Here is a 25663-nt window from a genome sequence, read left to right as displayed (position 1 = left end):
CCTCCTCTTTCTCCTCCCTTACCTTTTAATAAATACCATGGGTTCAAATGGTTGCGACGGTTAGGACGGATAATTCTGTTTACCGTTCGGACCGTTTTTTTTATTTACTATCATAAATTATAATCCGTAGTGCGGAATAAAAAATATAGAACAAGTCTACGACAGATTAACTACGGATCGTTTTTACATATAAATAAATTTGATATGCGTCGGTTTGTTGTCCTTTCCAAAATAGGGTGGTCTAGTCCGCTAACGGTTTAATCCGTTTTGTCTACAACATACATTCAAAGCCTATGAGTTTGAATGGATACTGCAGACTGAACGGACTAGACCGATCTATTTTTAGAGCGGACAACAACAAACCACCACAGTTAGTTCGTAACAGATTTTTTTCACTATGTATTTATAATTTATAGATGGTAAATAAAAAAGGGTCTAGTCCACAAGCGGATTTGTCTGTCCAACCACCGCAACCATTCCAATTATATTTATCTATTTTTTTTTTCTTTTCACAAATAAATGGGAAAGATATTAATATGAGTAGTGTTCTTTGGATCAAAAAGAAGGGGCATATAGCTTTTGTCATGGTCCTCCTCTTTTGGGTATTATCTTGAATCATATCCAGGGCCGGCGCAGAGGCCAAGCAACTGAAGCGAGCGATTGGGGCCCCAAAATTTTAGGGCCTTTAAAACTCAAAATTTGTTAAGTTTTGGATATGCTGCAAAAGCTATAAATTTATTTTGTAGGGCCTTTTTTAAAAAATGATATGGGCTTTTAAAGACAAACTAATTATCTTCAACACTAAATTTTTGATTTAGTAAAAAAAACTCTAAAACGCTGATTGAATATAAAAAAAAAAAACTGACGCTACATGATACTTCTTATGCGTGTATGTGAGTCAATTTGATTATTTTACAAGTGAAAAATCCTAGTTTTTGAAGTTAATTGTTAGTTTTGCTTTTGAATTTATTGTTTTTTCCTTGCAAATTTGTTTTAAAAAAGAAAACTGCAAATCCGATAATGATTCGTTAATGGTTTTTGTAATATATGAAAAAAGCATACTTTTTGAAGCTTTGCGTAGGGCACTCGCAGATGTCGGGCCGGCACTGATCATATCATATCCATTTGTTTTTATCTTTAAACTCAATCAAGATTTATGAAATCTTATTAGGCAACCTGAGCCGTGTGACCAAGGAAGTAATGTGAATGTGTGAGTTTGTCGAACAAACATTATTATTCATAGCATCTAAATTTTCAACATTATTGTTTCTTTTTCCCCAATCATGCAACCAAAAGTTTTAAAGCAAAACCTTTAGTTCTTTATCCTCAACATAAACATACAAGATCATCATGGTTTGGCTATAACATGGCTGATGAAACCAGTAGATTCCCACTCCAGCCGGGCCATGATCATTCTGTCTTTTTATCGAGTTTCTTCTTGGTCTCACCGCTATAAGGACCAGCATGATAAGCATGCTTCTGAACCACAGCGAAGATAACCATCTCAAGGCATACCAACACATTCTGAATTGCTTCTTGGATTTGTTCTACCTCCAACCAGAAATGGTGAGATTTGATGAATCCCATTGCCACCAGAATGTCTAGTGCTATTCCCTGCAGTTTCCGAATCAAACCAATCTAATGAGTATTGTCTCAGTGACTTAAGATTTCCAAACATGAGTTTTTTGCTTTGAGAAACATTACCTGCCAAAAGACGAAGAAGACAATTCCTTTGATGCAGAGGAACTTTGCGAGTGGATTATGAGGAGCAAGCTCCTTAGCAAACACATGGTAGAATATCACAAGAGAATACAACGCCAGAGAAACCGAGAAATTGACAATTATAGTAAATGTCCAGCTCAACCAAGAAGGATAAAACCCAATGAGTTGTAAAGCGATCATCAAAGTGGAGCACACGGGTCGAATGACCACAAATTGCCATGTCCAGTATTTCAAAAGTTTAAGAGTGTGGTGATCCAAACGGACTACATGAGGCTGTCAAAACAATAGACACAAAGCTTTTTAAGAGCACAGAGGCAAATAGAGATATTAGATGAAATCATGCAATGAAGATTGAGACAAACCTGGAAAAGAGTCATTGGGAAAGAATGGTGAATCTCTCTTCCTTTGATTCCATCAGGCACAATGTTTTTGCTCATAGATATGTTTAAATAACTATACATCAATGCCAAGAATTTGGCAATGACCTGCAAAAAAATCGAAAATTTGGTAAATGTCTTCTCTATATTATGTTGAATACTAAGACAAGCGATAAAACAAATTACTCACGAGAGCTTCGTAGCATTCCTTGATGGATTCAAGAAACAAGAAGAAGGTTTCACTTCCTTTAACCTCTAACAAACCAATAAAGGAAACAACTGCGTAGATAGGAGCCATAAGAACAATGATGAGTATAGCCTTCTGTTCCTTAGGGTTCTTCCAGTGAAAGAGATGCTGTGACACAAGCTGTATCGTGAAATGAACTGTGAGCAAGACGGAAAACGCCGAGCAATAAAAAGTGATCTGTGGAGGCTTCAGTTTCGTTAGGTCCATCATTGTTTCCTGCAAATCCCGCATCAAAATACTCTTTTAGCACCAAGAAAACACGAGTTTGCACAAGAATTCTAATCAATCATACACCTGAATCTTCACAAATGTTTCAGCATCTAACATCAAACAGTCCCACATCAAAATTCATAATCTTTGCTGCAATTTCTCTATCCTATTCTCGTATATAACATAAAATTTAACTGTACAATGAAAAGCAAAAGAGTTCATGAGATCTAGTAGAAGGCTAAAATGCGTAGAGCAACTAGATATCTCCGTATCAAAACAGTATTTAGCCGAATTAAAACTCAAAACTTTTTCAATCAAAAAAAAAAAAACTTTATATTGATTGGAGAAACAGGTGAATCAAGAATCGATGAACACGCTAAAACCGATCAGACCCATTTTGATTTTTCTATATTCCAAGACTAATTCAAAGCTAAATATGCAAAATCTCTGTAAATCTGAGCAGAGCAAAAACATAAGAGCTAACCAGAGAGAGAGAGAGAGAGATAGAAAGAGAGGACCTAACCAGAGAAGAAACTAGGGAAGAAGCGAAGATGAGACTAAGAGAGAGTGTGAAGAAGTGAATCAGATCTCTAAGTAGATCATGAAGAATTGAGGGAGCACGAGACCGCCATTAATGGAGTCACAAACGTGGGGGTCCTATTATTATTATTATTAATCAAATGAGATAATTTGGGGAGATTATTAAAAAAATGGCGACGCGTTTACCACGTGAGTGAGACGCTACGATTGCATAACCAAGTCGGCATTGGTCTACATGTGAGACTCTGATTCGTCCACACGGATTTGTTTAGAAAAGTTTTTTAATTAACTACTACAGACGTCGGTATGGTATGATATGAATATGATATGGTCCAAAACTTTAATTGAAAATGAATCTAATAAAAAATTTTGGCTAGTTAGGGATTTTTGGTATAAAGGATGGGGATATTACAGAAATGGGCATTTATTGGGCCAGAAATTTGAAAAATGGAACTTTTATATGCACTTATGAAAATGGGTATTTGTTAGAGGGGAAGATGACGGTTTTGCCTTTATCTTCAATTGATGGTGATGACAACCCATCGTCTTCTTCGCCGTGACAGATCTTCCAACTATGGCAGTTCTTGCTTCTCACCGAACGGTGTCTCCGGCTTCTCTATCAACACAATCTCTGTCAAATCTATCAACCATCACTTTTAATTATATCAATGTCGTCTCCTTCGCCTCCGACTCAGATTACGTGTCCACCACCAATCTCCTCCGATGAGTTGCAGCAAAATCCAATTAAACGAGTTTTGATTGAAGGAATCTAAACCCTATGGGGATGATGCCTTAACCCAAGGGCTCTAATCTTAAACATGGATGGAATCAATTAATCTCTCATTCATCTATAACTCTAAACCAAAATTCGATCGTCGTCGGAGCTCACCTTCGTTTTCACTGTTTGTAACACATGAGATTGAAAGGGAAAATCATTTTCAAGTGATGTTCGATATGGGTTTCAAACTGCAGCTTTCAGTAGAACACCGGAATCGGATAATGTTTGGCCGGATTAATGTTTTCTGGAATTGTGCTGCAGCTCTGACGAGGGTTAAATCGTCTTTGTCTTAACTAAGAAATGCTTAATTATGTAAGGCCGGACAAAGAGTCCGAAATTGATAATTTCTGTGGGAAAAAAGCCCAATCCGGTAATTTAATCTATAAAGGATTCATGAAATTGATGTATGATTGACGATGGTAGTTGTTGGGGTCGGTTTCACCCTTTGGCGCCGAGCCAGACTTAGAACACTTTGGGAGTCTTTCAGAGATCATCTCGGGGCATCGCATCATTCACCTCGGGATATCTGTAAACGATTTAGTATACCCGAGCTCTATCGAGCTCGGGGATACTTTAACAAGACTACGAAGGCACCCGAGCTCTATCGCCTCGGGGACACTTTAACAAGACTACGAAGGCACCCGAGCTCGATCACCTCGGGAGTTTCTGAGCCCGTCGCCTCGGGAACACCTTTAACAAGTAGTCTCGAGTGCCCGAGCCCTTCGCCTCGGAGATACTCGAAACTAGACGTTTCAAGCACCCGAGCCCTTCGCCTCGGGGATGTTTGAACGTTATCTCAATCACCCGAGCCCTTTGCCTCGGGAGTTTCTGAGCCCATCGCCTCGGGGACACCCGAAGAAGCCATCCTAGAGTGCCCGAGCCGTTTCTTCCTGTGTACCCGAGCCAGTTGCACAAGTTCCCCGAGGCGAAGTCTTCATCATTGCCCGAAGCAAAGACTTAGTAAATATTCTTCTTTAAAGGTATCATTTCCAAGCATATTATCATTTCCGAAAAAGAAGGATCATTTCCGATAAACTCGGAAATGATAAGGAAGAATCTCGAAGGATCAACTCAAATCAGGAAATCTTCCAAGAGACTCCGAAGAATAAGGAAACTATCCTAATCCGCGATATTCTAAGCCGACTTCGAGATAAATGGAAATCTTCCGAGAATATCGCTGGAGAGGCGGTTTATCATCCCTATATAAAGAGATTCGAGGCTCTCGCAGAAGGCAAGCAATATCGCCCTAGAAATTACTCTACGCAAAGCTCTCACAGCACAAACGCTTTTTTCTTTTACGATCAAATTCTTGTACGATCAAAGTCATCTTTTCATTAATAATATCAAGAACACCATCTTTGGTATCAATCGTTTCTGTTGTTCTTTGAGAATTCACGATTATCGTATCCCTAAAATAAAACCCTAGACAAATCTTGATTGTGTGAGTTTCGACTTCCACAGTTTGGCGCCGTCTGTGGGGATACTTTAGAATTCTCTTACCCTAAGACGCAGAACTCGATTACTGAAAAGCACGATGACCGAAGACGGTCGTCAGACACCACCAGCTGGAGGAGGAATCCCGAACCCTCCGAACCCTCAGAACCCTCAACCCGCCGATCCGACGATCCTAGCGACTCTAGCCGAACTGAAAGATCTGATGGTTAAATTCCAGAAGAAAACTGACGACCAAGAGAAAGCCAACCAAACCTTGGCGCAGCGAGTCGACGAAATCGCAACACGCGGGCAACAAAAAACCACACGTTTCCAAACTCGGCCACCACGAGCTCGGAGGGACTTGCCTGGCATCAACCCAACGAGACTCACGTTCGCGACGCCAACCGGCAACACCAGAGTCGCAACCCGAGCCGACCCTGTCAGGCGCGAGGACCAGGATGATCCCACCGAGCCGGATGCAGTGGACTTAACAGACGAGCCAGATCTTCAGGATGAGCGTACCCGAGCCGGAGCTAATTCCGCCGAGCGAACAGACCTTACTGATGACGAAGAAACTGAAGAAAACATAAGGTGGGCCGAAGAATCCGAAAGAGAAGACGAGCTAAGCAAGATCCGAGCCTCCCTAGCCAAGGCGGAAGCTGATATGAAGCTCGTCAAAACCCAGATACATAGCGTCTCATCCTCCGCGCCGAACATCGACCGAATTTTGGAAGAATCTCGGAATACGCCCTTCACCAAAAGAATTTCTGAGACGACGATGTCCAACCTGGGAAAGTTCAGAATCGACTCCTACAACGGATCAACCGACCCGAAGTGCCACATTAAATCGTTCGTGATATCTGTGGCCCGAGCCAGGTTCAAGCCCGGAGAAAAGGATGCGGGTCTGTGCTTACTGTTCGTGGAACACCTCAAAGGACCAGCATTAGAGTGGTTTTCAAGATTGGAACGAAACTCGATTGATAGTTTCGACGAGCTGTCGACATTGTTCCTCAAACAATATTCCGTGCTCATCGACCCCGGAACTTCCGACGCGGATCTATGGTCTTTATCTCAACAGCCCACCGAGCCATTAAGGGATTTTCTCAAGACCTTCAAATCGACGCTAGCCAAGGTCGAAGGAATTACAGATGTAGCAGCTCTCTCGGCTTTGAAGAAAGCTCTCTGGTACAAGTCAGAATTCAGGAAAGAGTTGAACCTGTCTAAACCAACAACAATTCGTGACGCGCTGCATCGAGCCTCGGATTTCGTCGCCCACGAAGAGGAAATGGCGCTACTAGCAAAGAGGCACGAGCCGACGAAACAGGCGTCCCGAGCCGAGAAAACCGAGAAAACTGAGAAAGCCCAAGCGGCACCTCCAATCCAGAAGAAGACGCGTGAGAGCAGTACATATACGCATCACGAAGGGCGCAATTTCTCAGGATACCATAGCTACCAAATCGACACACCCCGAGGCCGTGGCCGCGGCAGAGGCCGAGGCCGTGGGCGGGGAAGAGAGTCCTTCACCTGGACAAGGGATCAGCCACCGAGCAATGATCAAGAATATTGCGAACACCACAAAATTTTCGGCCATCATACCTCGAGATGCCGAAGCCTCGGAGCCAAGTTAGCAACCAAATTCCTAGCTGGAGAGCTCGGGACAAACGTTACTCTTAAGGACCTCGAGCCAGAGCCGGAGCCCGAGCAGACCAACCCAGGAAGAGACCCCGAACCAAGGAACCAGGAGTCTCAGAAAAGAACCCGGGGGTCGGAAGACGAAGACCGAGATGGTACGCGGCAGAAGGTTTTTACCATAATGGGTGGATCGCCATACTGTCCTGACACTGTAGCGGCAATCAAAGCTTATCAACGCCGAGCCGAGACACCTAGCAACTGGACAAGACCCTTCGATCGACCTAACGACGTGATCACATTCGAAGAGAGCGAGACAAACGGGCTCGACATGCCTCATAACGACCCAATCGTCGTCACATTAGCGATAGGAGACCACGATATTTACCGAGTGTTAATTGACACCGGTAGCACCATTGACGTGATCTTTCGCGAAACGCTCCAACGAATGAACATCGACATGTCACAGGTGATTCCGACCCCGAGGCCTGTCCTCGGATTTTCAGGGGAAACTTTGATGACGCTTGGGACCATCCAACTACCAGTCCGAGCCGGCGGGGTGACAAAGATAGTCAACTTCTCAGTCACCGATCGACCTACCATCTACAACGTCATAATGGGAACCCCGTGGTTAAATCTAATGCGAGCTGTCGCATCAACATATCATCTGTGTGTCAAGTTCCCGACCCCTAATGGCGTGAAAACAATTTGGGGCAGTCAGAAAAATTCTCGGATGTGTTTCATGGCAGCACACAAACTCCGAAACCCTGTCACTGAAGTAAAGGCTGAAACGGATCACAAGAAATCGAAACTTGGCCGGAGTGAAGAGAAGGCTATATCTAAACAGTTATAGCAATTACAGATCGAGGAGGCGCGCGAGGAGAAGAAGCCTACCTCGGATCCTGTAATCTCCATTAGCCTCGACGACGAACGGCCCGAACGATGTGTGGAAATTGGCAGCGACTTAACCGAGGAGCTCAAGACCGAGCTCATCTCATTCCTCAAGGAGAACATCGACACCTTCGCCTGGTCGGCTGAAGATCTACCTGGGGTAAGCATCGACGTAATCTGCCACGAACTGAATGTTGACCCATCTTTCAAGCCCATCAAGCAGAAGCGAAGAAAATTGGGTCGGGATCGCGCAGATGCAGTGAACGCCGAAGTTGAAAAACTCCTGAAGATCGGCTCGATCTCCGAAGCAAGGTATCCGGACTGGTTAGCAAATCCTGTCGTGGTTAAAAAGAAGAACGGCAAGTGGAGAGTTTGCGTCGATTTCACCGATCTGAACAAAGCTTGCCCTAAAGACAGTTTTCCGCTCCCACATATCGATCGTTTAGTGGAAGCAACCGCGGGAAATAAGTTGCTATCATTCATGGACGCTTTCGCAGGATACAATCAAATTCTCATGCACCCCGACGATCGCGAGAAGACAGCATTCATCACAGACCGAGGTATCTACTGTTACAAAGTCATGCCCTTCGGACTCAAGAACGCCGGCGCGACGTATCAGCGACTCGTCAACAGAATGTTCTCCGAACAGCTCGGGAAAACGATGGAAGTTTATATCGACGACATGTTAGTCAAATCTCTTGAAGAAAGCGACCACATAGCCCATCTACGCGACTGTTTCCGTCAGCTCAACAAGCACAACATGAAACTTAACCCGGCAAAATGTCGTTTCGCGGTAAAGTCTGGAGAATTCTTGGGATATCTCGTAACACACCGAGGCATCGAGGCGAACCCGAAACAGATCGATGCTCTACTAAACATGCCCTCACCGCAGAACAAGCGCGAAGTCCAACGTCTCACCGGGAGAGTCGCAGCCTTGAACCGATTCATCTCGCGATCCACTGACAAATGCCTGGCTTTCTACGATACTCTGCGCGGGAACAAGAAATTCGAATGGACCGATCGCTGCGAAGAAGCTTTCCAGGAACTGAAGAAGTATTTGGCTAATCCACCGGTGTTAGCGAAACCAATCCCGGGCGAGCCGTTATTCCTGTACATCGCAGTCTCCGACACGGCTGTAAGCGGAGTCATAGTCAGGGAAGACAGAGGGGAGCAGAAGCCGATTTTTTACGTCTCGCAAACTTTCACCGACGCGGAAACATGCTATCCGCAAACCGAAAAACTCGCCCTCGCCGTAGTAATGTCAGCTCGGAAGCTACGGCCATATTTCCAGTCTCACTCGATTGTCGTCATGGCGCCCGTATCGCTCCGAACCATCTTGCACAGTCCAAGCCAATCGGGACGCTTAGCCAAGTGGGCAGTAGAACTCAGCGAATATGACATCGAATACAGAAACAAAACATGCGCGAAATCTCAAGTCCTGGCCGATTTCATCATCGAGCTGCCAACAGAGAACGTCCGAGAAGAGTCACCCAACGCTGTTTGGATCCTCCACGTCGACGGCTCATCCTCAAAACAAGGTTCTGGCGTCGGAATCCGCCTCGCATCACCAGAGGGTGAAATCCTTGAACAATCATTTCGGCTAAATTTCGACGCGACCAACAACGTGGCTGAGTACGAAGCGCTGATAGCAGGACTTAAGCTGGCTCGGGGACTTAAGATCAACAAGCTGCGAGCCTTTTGCGACTCTCAGCTCGTGGCTAATCAATTCAATGGAGAATACGCGGCTCGCGACGAACGAATGGAAGCGTATCTTGCTCTCACGCAAGACTTGGCGAAACAGTTCGGAGAGTTTGAGTTGAACAGAATCCCACGAGGTGAGAACACATCGGCCGATGCCTTAGCGGCTCTAGCTTCAACCTCCGACCCAAATCTGAAGAGGATCATACCGGTTGAGTTCATCGATAAGCCGAGCATTGAAGATAATAGCAAAGATCAAGTTCTAACAGCTCGGGAAACGGAAGAACCGGAAGAAATGGATATCGAACATCTGGACCAGCAAACTACGGACGTAACCGAGCCCGAATACGGAAGTGACGCCAAATGGATCGGAGCCATCCGAAGCTACATCGCCGACGGAGAAGTTCCTACTGAAAAATGGGCAGCTCGGAAGCTTAAGGCCAAAGCGGCTCGGTATACTCTGATCGATGGAGAGCTCTTTAAATGGCGATTTTCTGGTCCTCTCCTTGTCTGTGTCGAAGGAAACGAAGCTCGGAGAGTCATGGAAGAAGTACACGGCGGATCTTGTGGAAACCATTCTGGCGGGAGAGCCCTAGCCATAAAGATCAAACGCCACGGATATTTTTGGCCGACGATGGTCAAAGACTGCGAGAAATTCTCTCAACGGTGTGATAAATGCCAGAGGCACGCACCAACCATTCATCAACCCGCCGAGCTCCTCTCTTCCATCACTTCGCCTTATCCGTTCATGCGATGGTCCATGGATATCATCGGACCTCTACACAACTCCAAACAGAAGAAACTCGTCCTCGTACTAACAGACTACTTCTCCAAATGGATCGAGGCAGACTCCTACGCCAGCATCAAAGACGCGCAGGTCGAAAACTTCGTCTGGAAGAACATCATATGCCGCCACGGGATACCCTACGAGATCGTTACAGATAACGGATCGCAGTTTATTTCGGCTCGGTTCGAAGGATTCTGCGAGAAATGGGGAATTCGCCTCAGCAAGTCTACGCCTCGGTATCCTCAAGGGAACGGACAGGCCGAAGCGGCAAACAAGACGATTCTCGACGGAATAAAAAAGCGCCTCGACGCAAAGAAAGGCCGCTGGGCCGACGAATTAGAAGGAGTACTCTGGTCACACAGAACCACGCCACGGCGAGCCACGGGAGAAACACCTTTCGCCCTTGTCTACGGCACGGAGTGTGTGATTCCCACCGAAGCCGAGATCCCGGGACTAAGGAGACGTTTTCTCCCCGAGCAGGAAAATTCCAACACACAGATGATGCTGGACGAGCTGGACTTAGTTGACGAAAGAAGAGATTCGGCCTTGGTTCGAATGCAGAATTATCAGAATGCAACGGCTCGGTACTACAACTCTCACGTTAAACATCGCCGTTTCCACGAAGGAGATCTCGTACTGCGCAAAGTTTTCCAGAATACCGCCGAGCAGAACGCAGGCAAACTCGGCGCGAATTGGGAGGGACCTTACACGATCGCAAAGGTAATCCGTCCCGGCGTCTACGAACTCATCAACATGAACGGCAAAGCGGTACCTAGATCCTGGAACGCAATGCATCTAAGGAAATACTACCGCTAAAAACCTAAGGTACGCATGTACTCGAACTACGGGGTGGCTTGATCCCTGAAAAGGGTACGTAGGCAGCTCGTCCTCGGACGAGTTCAGCTACCCCCCCTAATTAAAAAAGGGGGGGAGTGGGTCCGTATATCCATACTCCCACTCAAACTTTGTCAATTATACGTTTCCTATACTCCGTCTCAAATTTTATCAAACTATATTTCTAAGTATACACTTCGGGTTTTTATCCGATCAAGTCCACCTCGGTCTTTACCCCGAAGCTCGCCTCGGGAAATCAACACGGTCTAAACTCCGTTCGGTTCGTTTGGGCGATGGCCACGCCCGCGAGCTAAATTCATCTACACCTCTACGGTAACAGCGCGCTATATAAGCATCCGAGACACTTCGGAAGGAGATATCCTGCCATAAAGAAGTTGTCTTCAGAAAACCCAGTTCACTTCTACGCTGGTACCCCAGTTCGCTTCTAAGCACTGGCATCGACTATATCAGCTCGGGTCGCAACCGATAAAGATTAGTCCTACTTAATCAAAACCCAGTTATCCTAACACTGGTACGCGATTCATTTCATTTTCGGCTCGGAAGTTAAGACGTTTGGATATAACTTCTCAACGAGCAATTCTTAAACCCGGTTAACTTAACACCGGTGCATGATTCTTTTTTGCTCTCGGCTCGAAGGATAAAACCAAATACTTGACATTAGTTTTGAATTCAGTTCGGGAAAGTGTTTAAGAAAAAATACTCCGACGTAATATTCAAGGGATAAAGCCATCCAGGCATGTCTTACAAAGAAAAAAGAAAACAAAAAAAGACATCTCGGGATCAGATCGAATCTTGATTAACCGGCGAAACTTGAGCTACCTCGGTACCTCGGTTCGAACCGGACTGGTCGGCAACACCTAGCGCCACCGCGGCACCTTCGATCGAACGGTTTCCGAAGCTGTCATCAACAGAATCCGGGGAAACCGGAGGGAGCTTCAAGTCCTCTCGCAGCTCGGTCCCGAGACGGACGTACTCGTCCTCGGCGCCCCCATATTCAGCAGTCCACTGAAGGACCTCAGCCTTCTCGTCTTCAACCCTCTTTCCTTCCTCCAGCTCGGCTATCAGCTCGGCATTGGCCCGCGCTTGCACCAAGTACATATAGCGCGTGGATGCCTCCCCGAACTGGTCCATCTTCGCCTCGATAGCCCTGACCTTCTCGGCGAACTCCCTTTTGGCTGCCCTCCTTTCTCTGACAATCTCCTTCTCCCGGAGAGCCTTCTCCTCGTTGAATAACCGATGGAGTCGTTCGACCTCGGCCTCAAGCTCTCTCTGAGTCCGCAAGCTATCCTCAGAAGCTTTCAATCGCTCCACCTTCTCGGCTTTGGCCAACGCCTCAGCCTCCTGTTTAGCCGCGATCGCCTCGGACAATTTAGCTTCGATCTTAGCTCGGGACGTCTCCGATCTCTCACGGGCCAGCTCGGACTTCCGAGCTCCAGAGTCATAGGCCCGAACCATGGAGTTCATCGAATGGAAGGCCTGAAATAGAACAAGAATTATTAGCAAATATACATGAAAACGATAGTAAAACAGGTCAAGAACGGATCGGTAATACCTTCAAGAATCCGGCAGCGGTTTCACGGTAGTTTTGAGCCTCCAACAAGGCATCGGGAGCAGACAGTGGCGGCCCCGAGCAGGAAGCGACAAAGTTCGCCGAAGCGATCTTGTCCTTGTATACCGGAGTCTCGCTACGACTCCTTTTCTCCTTCCTAGAGACTCCCGAGCCATCACCTCGGGGTCTTTTTCCCCTAGTTTTGGATTTCGTCTCGGCGACCGGAGCAGCAACGACCAGAGTCCCTACCGCCTCGGGGACGTCGGTCGCAGGGGAGATGTGTCCAACCACCTCAGGAACGATCGGAACCATGTCCCGAGGTACATCAGTTGCCTCGGCACCCATAACAACCTCAGGGTTGGCCTCGGGAGGAGTAGGAGGTCTGAAGTTCGCCTCCAAAACGGCTTTTTCCTTAGCCGCTTTCTTTTCAGCAGCCTTCCTGGCTCTCAGAGATTGCGCAGCTCCTTGCATTTCAATGAGGTGATCCAGGCGGTGATCGGATGATTCCGAAGAAGATTGGCAGGGGGCTCCGTGCAACAAACGTAAGGCTCTCTCAATCCTTTCCTGGGAGAAGTGCTTCGTCCAGTCGCACTTCCGAGCTATTAGTTCGTCGTGGAGGTCTAGAAAGCCTTCGGGAATGTCTTCGAGAAACGACGGGTTCCGATCTGCATGAACAAGAAAAACGATCAGTTAAAAAATTAAAGCAAAACAAGAACAGCAAATACGGCTTCGGGCGTAGTACCGATTTGTCTCCACTTTCCAACAATTTTCCCTAAGTAGTCCTCGTGGACACTATACTCATTTAAGGCTACGAAGAAGAAGTGGTCGGTGTATTTCTCATCTTTGCTCGGGAAACCACCGATAACCCTCCTGTTTGGCCTCGGAGATATGTAAAATCTCTCAACAGGGCCCGGTATGCGCCGGATCTCTAGAAGATTCCTTAGATGGCTTAGGTCAACGAGATTGACCGTCTCGATACTTCGGACTAAAATCCCCACTAGATGCCGCAAGCCTCGGGTCGTTATCTGGGATAAAGCAATCTTGTACGACCACAGAAACGCCAAAATCGGCCTCGGGATTGGAAGCCATAGGTAGCAATGATAGAAGAACCCCTCATAAAGGGTAAAAAACCCCTCGGGTGGATCATCGGCCCGCTCGTTTGGAGTTGGAAGTCTCAATTCAACCCCTTCGCTGAAACCAAAACGAGCCTTGAGATCCCGAAGGGAATCCTCCGTGCATAAGGTAGAACCCGGGGGATCGGGTTTCCTGGCTTTCTTGGCTCGTTTTCTCTTCTGTTGACCCTTGGCTGCTTGGACTTTAGCTCGGAGCAACCTAGCTGCCTCGTCAGAGTCGTAATGAACCTCCTCGGCCTTAATAGGAAGTAGAGGCGCCTCGGGGACATTTCGCCAGCACGATACTCCAGCTTCACCAGCTGCCGGTGGACGAGCCCTCCTACTCAAAATCGCCTCGGGATCATCAGGAAAATCCTGATCCCGAGCCACATTCGCAACCGCGTCTTCCCGAACAATGAAACGGCTCGGGTCTTCTTCCCGTGAAGCCGACTCTGCATCACTTCCACGGTACAACACGATCTGATGGTCCGCCTCGGGGTCGCTCGAGGAACTCCAGACCATCTTCCTCTTGTAGACGGGGAGATGAGTGTCGCCTCGGGGTGAATCACTAGAATCAGATAGAGACATTTTCTGGCTCGGGAGATTGAAGATGTAGATCGGAGGAACAAAGCTCGACAGATCGGAGAAATCAACCTAGATCTAATGACGGCGGCGCTACGGCGGAAGTATAACGGAAAAAAGAGAAAATGCAAGAACTCAAGATCAGAGAGAAGAGAACGAACCTTGAAAATTTTCCTTTGCTGTTGCGAAATGAGGAAACGAGTCAGAGACTTAGCATTTATAGGGATTTAAGGCGCGTCGGGTACGAACGAGCCAAATAAAACACATCGAATCCGCGTCTGAGGCGCGTCGGGCACAAACAAAGTAAGTAAGATACTTCGCATCCGCACGAGTCTCGGGAATCAGCGAAAGGACCTTTCCACTTCTCGAGAAGGAATCCCAACCGTCACACGCCAAGAGAAGATGAAACGACAGAGGAATCCGAATCGCCAAAGGACCGGACTGTTCAAAGTAAACGGCTCGGCCTAAACGTCATAAAGCTCATCACGCTTGGTTCTCCAAACTAACGAGCTGGGGGGCTAACTGTTGGGGTCGGTTTCACCCTTTGGCGCCGAGCCAGACTTAGAACACTTTGGGAGTCTTTCAGAGATCATCTCGGGGCATCGCATCATTCACCTCGGGATATCTGTAAACGATTTAGTATACCCGAGCTCTATCGAGCTCGGGGATACTTTAACAAGACTACGAAGGCACCCGAGCTCTATCGCCTCGGGGACACTTTAACAAGACTACGAAGGCACCCGAGCTCGATCACCTCGGGAGTTTCTGAGCCCGTCGCCTCGGGAACACCTTTAACAAGTAGTCTCGAGTGCCCGAGCCCTTCGCCTCGGAGATACTCGAAACTAGACGTTTCAAGCACCCGAGCCCTTCGCCTCGGGGATGTTTGAACGTTATCTCAATCACCCGAGCCCTTTGCCTCGGGAGTTTCTGAGCCCATCGCCTCGGGGACACCCGAAGAAGCCATCCTAGAGTGCCCGAGCCGTTTCTTCCTGTGTACCCGAGCCAGTTGCACAAGTTCCCCGAGGCGAAGTCTTCATCATTGCCCGAAGCAAAGACTTAGTAAATATTCTTCTTTAAAGGTATCATTTCCAAGCATATTATCATTTCCGAAAAAGAAGGATCATTTCCGATAAACTCGGAAATGATAAGGAAGAATCTCGAAGGATCAACTCAAATCAGGAAATCTTCCAAAAGACTCCGAAGAATAAGGAAACTATCCTAATCCGCGATATTCTAAGCCGACTTCGAGATAAATGGAAATCTTCCGAGAATATCGCTGGAGAGGCGGTTTATCATCCCTATATAAAGAGATTCGAGGCTCTCGCAGAAGGCAAGCAATATCGCCCTAGAAATTACTCTACGCAAAGCTCTCACAGCACAAACGCTTTTTTCTTTTACGATCAAATTCTTGTACGATCAAAGTCATCTTTTCATTAATAATATCAAGAACACCATCTTTGGTATCAATCGTTTCTGTTGTTCTTTGAGAATTCACGATTATCGTATCCCTAAAATAAAACCCTAGACAAATCTTGATTGTGTGAGTTTCGACTTCCACAGTAGTTACTATTGATTTTTCTTCATTTATTACGTCATGGCTGAGAGATACTCAAAAGATGGAGGATTTGTATCTTGAGCCCCAAAAAGAAAAAAGGCACCATCTTGGAGCATTGATTTGGTCAACCAAATAAAACGATGTAGTGAAAAGTTTTTTAGCGGTTAAAAAATGGCGATGCAGTAGAAATTGTATATGATATGTTCAGACTCTAATACCATATACAATTATTATGAGTTTTCAATTAAATAGAAATATTCAAACAGTTATAAAAGGATCATAACTCATTTGTTAAATATAATATATTATATTTAACTCATTGTCTATTATAAATATTTGTTTTTAAAAAATCAACTTAGAGTATTTATTGATGATATTCTTTAAATATTGATGATATTCTTGAAAAATATCAAGTAAAACTAATTTTATATGTTGCAAATTAAAAATCTTATTGTAGTATATAAAATAATACATTTCAAAAAATAAATGTTTGAAATAGAATATAAATATTCAAATTTTGACTCGTTACTCAGCCGAAATTTTTGTTGAACTTATTTTTGGTTAAAAGAAATATATTACTCAAATGTGAATTTTTGACCCGTTATTTTTTTTTCTTTATAGATTTAACAATTTATATTCGTTTTTAAAAATTCAAATCTTGGCATATGCAGAAAAAATTTACTTTTTTTTTTGTTATATGGATGATATGATGATTTATTTGTTTCATAAAAATAGAATCATATAAAGATGAGAGGTGAAACATAATGATTAATAATAAATTAATATGGTAAATTAGATATCAAATCTTATATGTTCATTTTGATTGGTCATTCTTTTTTTTTTTAAGTTAATAATATATTTTTGTTTTTAATAATTAAATTAAATTTCATAAATTAGTATTTGACTTGTTTATCTTTAATGAGCTAAATTGATTTACTATTTATATTTTTATTTCTAATGGCATTCTAATGTAATAACTTACAAAGGGGAAATTTATTAAAAGGTAATTATAAATTGTATTCCCCAAATAATAGTATAGGATGATAATGATATTCTAATTTTAAGCTTTTCCAAATGTTATAAAACCGTACAAACAATTTATGTGATTAGTGTCAAATGCATAAAATGGCAAACGCGAAAACAAATTATATGTCAAAATCAAATTATGTTTTAATTGATTTTAAATTAACAGCATATATATTTAATTGATTTTCAATATTTAATTATATTCGGTAATGTGTGGAGATGTTCAATAACGACCGAATTTTTGAATTTTTGGGCACAGTCATTCCATTCTGATTTTGTTTAAATGAAATTAAGAATCTCGTTTCTGGTTCATAAATTAGAGCGGTTAAAACCCAATTTCGGCGGTTGATGTAGTACCGATCAAACCAAAGATTTTGAATTTGACACCGTGGAGGATTGGTTAACAACACTCTTTAACACTTTAGAAAAAAAAAAAAAAGAGAAAGAAGAAGGCTTGAATACGGAAGCTTGAGAATGAAAGCGATCGTGATCTCGGAGCCAGGTAAGCCAGAGGTTCTGCAACTGCGTGATGTGGCAGACCCAGAAGTCAAGGACGATGAGGTTCTCGTCAGAGTTCTCGCCACTGCTTTGAATCGTGCCGATACTCTCCAAAGACTTGGCCTTTACAATCCACCACCTGGCTCAAGCCCTTACCTTGGTCTCGAGTGTTCTGGAACCATTGAATCTGTTGGCAAAAACGTCTCTCGATGGAAGGTTGGAGACCAGGTAGACCCTCGATTCATGTGTCATTTTCGTTTCTGGAAATTGGGAAAATCTTGTTTAAGGCTTATAATAATACTCAGTTTTGGGGTTTTAGGGTTTGGTGTCCCTGTGTTAAGTTCCGTGGAATCTTCGAGCTTGGATTAAGACCTGTGTGAATATACTGCTTAGTGATCAACTCATGTTCTTATTGATTTAGGATTCAGAACATTTGAATTATAATTAATTTTGTTTCAGTTTGGTTGCAATTTGTTTTCATTTATAAGCTGTTGGTGGCTTAGTACAGTTTTGTGTTTGATTGGCTTTAGTTTCTCTTTAGGCTTATTAGGCCAGTAAATTACCTTTGAAGTATAAAGTTGCTGTCTTGGATTAAAGCTCTGACCGTCTGTCTTTATCTTAGGTGTGTGCTCTTCTTTCTGGAGGAGGTTATGCAGAGAAAGTCTCTGTTCCTGCTGGACAAATTTTCCCAGTACCCGCTGGTATCTCTCTTAAAGATGCAACGGCTTTCCCTGAAGTGGCATGCACTGTTTGGTCTACTGTCTTCATGATGGGCCGTCTCTCCGCTGGTGAATCATTCTTGGTATTTCACTTCTCCTCTTTCTATGTATAAGACCGTGCTATTTTGTTCTCTTCTTGTCTATCTCCTCGTTAATGTTGATAGTTGCTGAGATTTCAGGTTCATGGAGGTTCAAGTGGGATTGGGACTTTTGCAATTCAGATAGCTAAACATCTAGGAGTGAGAGTATTTGTAACAGCAGGTTTGGTATAAGCTTCAATTTATCGATCACCTTCATGTTTGTTCTTTAGAATAATGTTCCAATTTTCTTTTAACTAATAGGGAATGAGGAAAAGCTAGCTGCCTGCAAAGAACTCGGGGCTGATGTTTGTATAAATTACAAAACCGAGGACTTTGTCGCAAAGGTAAAAGCGGAAACTGATGGGAAAGGTGTGGATGTTATCTTGGACTGCATTGGGGCACCGTATTTGCAGAAAAACCTCGACAGCTTAAATTTCGATGGTAGGTTATGTATTATCGGATTAATGGGAGGAGCCAATGCAGAAATAAAACTAAGTAGTCTGCTTCCAAAGCGTCTCACTGTCTTAGGTACTGAGAACACACTTGGTCAATCAATGATACTATCGCAAACTCAAATCTGAGACCTATTGATAATCTTGATCTGTTTTGGTCCTACAGGAGCTGCATTAAGACCGAGAAGCCCTGAAAACAAAGCGGTTGTTGTAGCAGAAGTCGAGAAGAATGTGTGGCCAGCGATAGAAGCGGGGAAGGTAAAACCGGTGATTCACAAGTATTTACCATTGTCACAAGCAGCAGAAGCTCATAGCCTTATGGAGAGTAGCAAACACATTGGTAAGATTCTGCTTGAGACCTGATCCTCTGGAAAGGGAGAAATGTTCAGAGACAAGAGTCATGGTGAATAATCAATAAAATCTGGTCAACTGTGTTCATAGATATATATATATATCTACGAGAGTTTGTTTGTTGGCTTTCTGTATCTCTGATTTGTTCAAAAAGACAATGTAACTATGGAACATATATCTTCAAGATAAACCAAAATATGTTGAATCAACCAAGGACCTAATCCTATTAAATTGAAAACTACGTCCTCTTATTTGGTGTCAATTGTTTTGAAATAGAATTTGATTTTTACAAAATGATGTTATATTTTGGGCTTAAAAAGTATTTCATTGTGCTAATTGTTGATTTAATTAGGATTTAACTTATTTACCACCTGAGGCAAAGATCAAGGCAACAGTTTGACTTCTCTCGTTTTGATCGGTCCCAATTTAAAAAAGATTCAAAATCGAGCAACATAATCTTTGATTCGATAAATCGAGACTTGGTAGCAAAAAAATCAAAACTTTGTAATTGTTTCAGAATGAGTTCGTCGCTACGACTGTGGTTTGCTACAGTACTCGTGCTTACACAGCTCATCAATGGAGCTCTGTGTTGGGGAAAAGAAGGCCATTACACCGTCTGCAAAATAGCCGAGGTAAAAAAAGAAAGGATTTTTGTTTAATTAGATTCTGAGCTCGAACCCTAAAAAGTTGCTGATTTTACGAAATTTGAGAACTTTATTACCAAATTGAAGATCAATTTAGCTCTATGACTTTTAAACTTACTCTAGGAGATCACTGTTTTGGTAGAGTCTAGCTAAAAACTATAGCTTTGATTGGGATTGAATGTTTCTGCAGACAAGATAGTATCTTTTGTGATATCTCTGATAATGCCATTTTTTCAATCCTTAGAGCTACTTTGAAGAAGAAACTGTAGCTGCAGTGAAGAAACTTTTACCTGAATCAGCTGATGGAGATCTAGCATCTGTTTGCTCATGGCCTGATGAGATTAAACACCATTGGCAATGGAGATGGACTAGCCCTTTGCACTATGTTGATACACCTGATTACAGATGCAACTACGAGTATTGTCGTTCGTTTATTCTTTCCTTCTTCCAATTGCTTACTTGTTTTTCCTGTTTTCGTATCCGAAATCCAATCTTTATGTTGTGGTCTTTGTGAAGGGGATTGCCATGATACTCATAAGCATCAAGACCGTTGTGTGACTGGAGCGATTTTTAATTACACTATGCAACTTATGTCGGCTTCTGAAAACTCGCATACTATAGTCCACTGTGAGTGAGATTATAGTGAATCTGATTCTAAAGCTTCAGTTTGAGTTCTATGGAGCATAGAGTCGTGACTAGCTTTTGTCTGCAGACAACTTGACAGAGGCTCTAATGTTCTTATCACATTTTATCGGAGATATTCACCAGGTAAATCTCTTTGCCATTTAAATGAACTATATCAGAACAAGTTCTGTATCTGAATTATATGTAATCTACACAGCCCTTACATGTTGGTTTTCTGGGAGACGAAGGTGGAAACACGATAACAGTCCGCTGGTACCGTCGCAAAACAAATTTGCACCATGTAAGTGTTTGTTATGGATCATATCTATCCTATCTTTCCTTATTGGATGAACCTCGTAACTGAAACGTTCTAAAGTTTATGTTCTTATGATCTTCCATTGATGAAGGTCTGGGATAACATGATTATTGAGTCTGCTCTTAAAACATACTACAATAAAAGTCTTCCTCTCTTCATTCAAGCACTTCAAACCAATCTTACGGTACGATCTTACTTTATGAAGCTCCGGTGCCAGTATGTAATAACCAATCAACTCATATTGATTATTTGCTTAAACTGTTGTCTGAATATAGCATGGCTGGTCTAATGATGTTCCGTCGTGGGAGTCATGTCAACTTAACCAAACGGCCTGTCCAAATCCGTAAGCATACAGATATATCATTTTCTTTCAAGAATCAAGATTAGTATATAATTAGACTTTTGCAGCGGACCAGCGGTAGAAAAACGAATAATATTTTGTGTTAAGAGAGATCTAGAAAGTTGATGAATAGCAGAGAATTCTGGTTGTAGCTTTCATATTTTTTTTCCTAATTACATCATTGTTGATTCAATACGGTTCTGTATGTGTTCAGGTATGCATCTGAAAGCATAAATCTAGCCTGCAAGTATGCCTATAGGAACGCTACCCCAGGGACTACTTTAGGAGGTATACTCTCTCAGCATTGAATTCAAAGTTTCTAGGACATATTAGCTTATTGAACAATCAGTATCCACTCTGAAACAAGATCTTAGCTTTCTTTACTCATACATCTCAGTTATAGACTTGTATGCAATACTGTGATCTTCGAGACTTTCTCTCATGTTTGTTCTGCAGATGATTATTTCCTCTCTCGGTTACCCATAGTGGAGAAGAGACTTGCACAAGGTGGAATACGCTTGGCGGCCACTCTAAACCGTATCTTTTCTTCTAAACCTAAGCATGCTGGATCATGAAACTGAGAAAAATATCCCCAAGAACCATATGCACTCACTCTGTTAGCTCCTTTAGATCATGTAATGCTTAGTTAAGTTTATGGAGAAGCAATGCTTTCTTACTTCATATCTTTGTTTTTTTAGTCACCCAACAACCAAATAACACGTAAAATCACAATGAATTTGCAAAGAAAATATATATGTTGTGTAAATTATTAATAAACACAGTTTTACTGAAATGTTAAACAGCTCGAAAACTTCCAGTTGCTTGCTTGGGTCGAGACTCGCTTTAAATGATTCAACAGTTGCTTGGGTCGAGACTCGCTTTATACATTTTGAGTAAACAAATATAACGCGACAAAATAAAAACTATTATTTTTTTGTTTGTTGTTATTCCACCAAAATGAATACATAGTACACTAAAACCCTCACAAGGTACCATCAATGGGATTTTAATCTCATTGGCCCCTTTGGCCAAAATCAATTTTTGAAAAACCCCTACTTATTCTCACTACTCCCTCTCCTTCCCAATTTTTTCATAAACCAACTCTACCCCTTATCCCTTTAATTCTACATTTAATTTAATATAAACATATTTTTTATCAACCAATCAAAAATTTTCTCTCTCTTCTCTCATTAAAAAAACGAACCTACCAAATGTCTCACCTTTTACAACATTAAACGTAGGAACGTACGAGACTTTCTTCTTCTTCTTCTTCTTCTTCTTCTTCTTCTTCTTCTTATTCTTCTTCAACAGCTCCGACGTTGCAGCTCCGACGTTCTTCTTCTTTTTCTTCTTCTTCTACTTCTTCTTCTTCTCCATCTACCATTAAAGCTCACCATTAAAGCTTGCATCTCCAAAGACATATTTCTTCTCTTCTTCTTCTTGTATTCCCACCATACTGTAAGGTAAGTATACTTTTTCTTAGTGTAGTATGATTAAGTTGAATTCGTAGCTTGAATAGGGTTATGTGTTGAAATATTTTAGGATTGCAGATTTGGGACAACTGAAACCACTGGGTACAAGTAAGTAGTTACGGAAACCCTAAGTTTGGTACAACTGGAACAAATTCGTACAACTGTAAGGTAAGTATACTTTTTCTTAGTGTAGTATGATTAAGTTGAATTCGTAGCTTGAATAGGGTTATGTGTTGAAATATTTTAGGATTGCAGATTTGGGACAACTGAAACCACTGGGTACAACTAAGTAGTTACGGAAACCCAAAGTTTGGTACAACTGGAACAAATTCGTACAACTATGTTGATGGTCTACTACGAAAATTGTGAAATTATAGGCCGTTTTTTCTCTCTGTTTTTTTCAGGGACAATGAAAAGGAATTCAGTCATACGCTTTGCTTATGACGGATATTATACAAGTATCGGAGAAGATGTACATTGGATTTCTAACGGAGAAGATGAAGAAGTGTATTCTTTTCTTATGAATAAATCGAAAGGGGAAGTATCATATGTTAAGATGGTTGAGAAGATTTGCAGGAAGAAAAAGGTAGATGAGGCTACGACAAAGCTGAGAATTAGTTACTTTCCCTTCACATTGAAAGGACGTAAGCTAAGACCAAATTATATTCGGGATGATGAAGATGTTGTGTGTTATTATGAGGATGTGAGTGAAGAAGGGTTTAGAAGTGTATTGCATGTCGAAGTGACCAATGACGTTGAACAAAATCAGGGGATCGATGAAAATGAGGGGTTTGATCAAGTTTCAAGTGAGGATTTGGTAAGAGGATATGTTGCAAATAATGAAGATATTCCTCTAGTTGGTGGAGCGGATGATAGTGGTGGTGGTGTCCTTGCTATGTACGTTGGAGAACCATCACAACAATATCCGGCGGTGGTGGAAAATGAAGATAGAGTTGTAGAAGGGAATGCATCCAGAATTATTTTATGGGAATTGTTTGTATTGGTTTTGTTTGTGAAACTTATATGTTTTAGCAGGTACAACTATGGTTAATTTCCTTTTCGTATCTGTGCAAATTTTGTCAGTCTGGATACAACTAAGTACCACTGGTACAACTAAGGTCTAATGCCTTGGCCAATTTTCAGAATTTTATATAATATGAAAATTTGAAACCAAATTAAAAAAAACTTTAAAAAGGCATATACGATGGTAATGTAACTACACAACAAGTTTTTAACAAAAAATTTCATACTTTTAAAAAATACTAAAATTCTTACTCAAAATCCCACATTCATGCACTAACAGCCTTATACTTTCATGGTTACTTTGTAGATTTGAACTAAAATTTTATAAATTTTTGAAATACTTGTATTTTGATAAATATAAATGCACAGATACAAATAAATGGTATTTTTATGAGGCAATATCATCGGTTCCACCAACAAAAATTAAATTAGAGTTGAAAACAACTAGATTTACTAAAATCTATATATTGTACAACTGTGAGCAAAAATGTGCAACCAAGTACAACTGTACAACTATGAACAAATTTGAGCTATTATTTAATAATTTTTTTCAAAATAACGGCGCAAGGTAACAACCAAGTACAAATTTTTTTCAAAATAACGGCGCCGTTTTTCAAAATAACGGCGCTATTATGTCAGATTTTTTTGATTAATTTATTTATTTTTTTATTTTTTGGTTAATATATTTATATTCAATACTTAAAAATATTAAGATTCAGATTCATACCTAATCAAAATACATAAACCCAGAAACATAGTTGTACCTAATCGTACCAGTTGTACAAAATCACAGATTCATACCTAATCAAAATACATAAACCCAGAAACATAGTTGTACCTAAACATAGATTTATACATCAACATCACACACCAGAATACAAGCGATACTCATCATCAGAGATCAAAATAGGAGCCAAACTCTTCTCTTGCTCTATCTCCTTCTCCTTTTCCTTCTCCTTCTTCTCATGCTCCTGCTCCTTCTCCTTCTTCTCATGCTCCTGCTCCTTCTCATGGTCAGACACATCATTCTCCAAAGACGGTTCGACTCCTTGATCTTCCATGACATCATCCACTGCAGCTGCTATCTCTGAATGCTTTGGATCCGATTGCTTTTGTCTTTTGGAACTTCTAAGCTCGGCAAATTGTTCACTTCTAGAACAAGATGGTACACTTTTAGAACTAGAAGCTCCTCCTCTGGTAATAGCCATTGTAAACCAACCTGCAACAACAAATAATTAGATCTCTACATAATTATAAGAAATCTGAAATATATTCAAATCCGATAAACACAATTTGAAATCCAAATTGTAAACATAAAATCCGAGTTATAATCATAAAAAAAAATCCAAATTCAATTAATCAATCTATTTAATTAAGTCAAACAAAATCAAACCTTAATCCATCTGTTTCAAACAAAATCAAACCTTAAAGAAAAACACCAAATTCAATCGAAAATCCAACATAACTCAATCGAACCCTATTAAAACCCTCTAAGAAAAAAACCCAAAATCAATCGAGAACCCATCTATAATCTATCTGTTTCAAAGAAAATCAAACCTTAATTAAACCCAACACAATCAATGGAACCATATAAACCCTCAAAGAAAAATCAAACCCTAATCAAAATCCCCAATTAAACAATCAATCAAAAACAAACAAAAAAAATCTTACAAAGAGAAAGAAGCACATGATTTCTCATCACGTTTTGAAATTCAAAGGAAGGTGGATGGCCAAAATTCAAATCCGAAAACAAGACAATTTGAAATCCGAAAATCCATCCACAAATCAAAATCTTCATGAATCAAAACCCAACACACTCACACAAAAGAAACGGGAAACATAACCTTGATTCTCGAAAATAAATCTTACAAAGAGAAGGGCGGATGAACTTGGATTTGGTTTGTGGCGGCGGATCCTTTGTTGGCGAACAAGAGAAGAGGGAAGAAGAAGAGTTTTATCGGCGATAAGAGAACGGCGAAGTCGGTTTGTTTTCGAGAGAACGGCGGAGGGTCTCGTCGGTTTGTCGAGAGAGAAAAGAAGAAGGAAAAAATGAAAATTAGGGTTAGGGCTTGAAGTTAGTCGAAGTTAGGAGAATTGGGAATTAAATATCCGAAATCCGACCCAACAAATATGGATCTAGATCCAAAGTTAG

At 42.0% G+C, this 25663-nt stretch overlaps 5 protein-coding genes across 5 annotated transcripts; 2 read left to right on the top strand and 3 right to left on the bottom strand.

Moving 5' to 3' along the window:
* Window positions 1-1215: 1215 nt before the first annotated feature.
* LOC9305954 (transmembrane protein 184 homolog DDB_G0279555) lies at window positions 1216-3217 on the bottom strand. Its single transcript, XM_021017990.1, has 5 exons — window positions 3080-3217; window positions 2290-2562; window positions 2085-2207; window positions 1705-1995; window positions 1216-1614 (listed from the first exon to the last, which is right to left on the bottom strand). The coding sequence occupies exons 2-5, from the start codon at window positions 2554-2556 to the stop codon at window positions 1411-1413; spliced, it is 885 nt and encodes a 294-aa protein (XP_020873649.1). The 5' UTR covers window positions 2557-2562; window positions 3080-3217; the 3' UTR covers window positions 1216-1410.
* Window positions 3218-11948: 8731 nt separating this feature from the next.
* Window positions 11949-13188, bottom strand: LOC110226188 (uncharacterized protein At3g60930, chloroplastic-like). The gene is made up of 2 exons (XM_021016920.1): window positions 12721-13188; window positions 11949-12644 (listed from the first exon to the last, which is right to left on the bottom strand). Exons 1-2 carry the CDS (start codon window positions 13186-13188, stop codon window positions 11949-11951), a joined length of 1164 nt encoding a protein of 387 aa, XP_020872579.1.
* Window positions 13189-17398: 4210 nt separating this feature from the next.
* On the top strand, window positions 17399-19323 carry LOC9305953 (quinone oxidoreductase PIG3). The gene is made up of 5 exons (XM_021017954.1): window positions 17399-17718; window positions 18113-18292; window positions 18389-18470; window positions 18551-18817; window positions 18908-19323. The coding sequence occupies exons 1-5, from the start codon at window positions 17467-17469 to the stop codon at window positions 19102-19104; spliced, it is 978 nt and encodes a 325-aa protein (XP_020873613.1). The 5' UTR covers window positions 17399-17466; the 3' UTR covers window positions 19105-19323.
* Window positions 19324-19497: 174 nt separating this feature from the next.
* On the top strand, window positions 19498-21717 carry LOC9305952 (endonuclease 4). Its single transcript, XM_002869835.2, has 9 exons — window positions 19498-19724; window positions 19981-20161; window positions 20253-20363; window positions 20449-20504; window positions 20578-20661; window positions 20768-20860; window positions 20952-21019; window positions 21231-21304; window positions 21473-21717. Exons 1-9 carry the CDS (start codon window positions 19611-19613, stop codon window positions 21589-21591), a joined length of 900 nt encoding a protein of 299 aa, XP_002869881.1. The 5' UTR covers window positions 19498-19610; the 3' UTR covers window positions 21592-21717.
* Window positions 21718-24207: 2490 nt separating this feature from the next.
* Window positions 24208-25611, bottom strand: LOC110226412 (protein PXR1-like). The gene is made up of 2 exons (XM_021018166.1): window positions 25381-25611; window positions 24208-24730 (listed from the first exon to the last, which is right to left on the bottom strand). Exon 2 carries the CDS (start codon window positions 24717-24719, stop codon window positions 24375-24377), a length of 345 nt encoding a protein of 114 aa, XP_020873825.1. The 5' UTR covers window positions 24720-24730; window positions 25381-25611; the 3' UTR covers window positions 24208-24374.
* Between the last annotated feature and the right edge of the window lie 52 nt (window positions 25612-25663).

Source organism: Arabidopsis lyrata (genome assembly GCF_000004255.2).
Source record: "Arabidopsis lyrata subsp. lyrata unplaced genomic scaffold ARALYscaffold_7, whole genome shotgun sequence".
NCBI classification, from domain to species: domain Eukaryota; kingdom Viridiplantae; phylum Streptophyta; class Magnoliopsida; order Brassicales; family Brassicaceae; genus Arabidopsis; species Arabidopsis lyrata.
The sequence above is the reverse complement of the archived record's forward strand: the minus strand, read 5'-3'. Positions and strand labels throughout refer to the sequence as shown.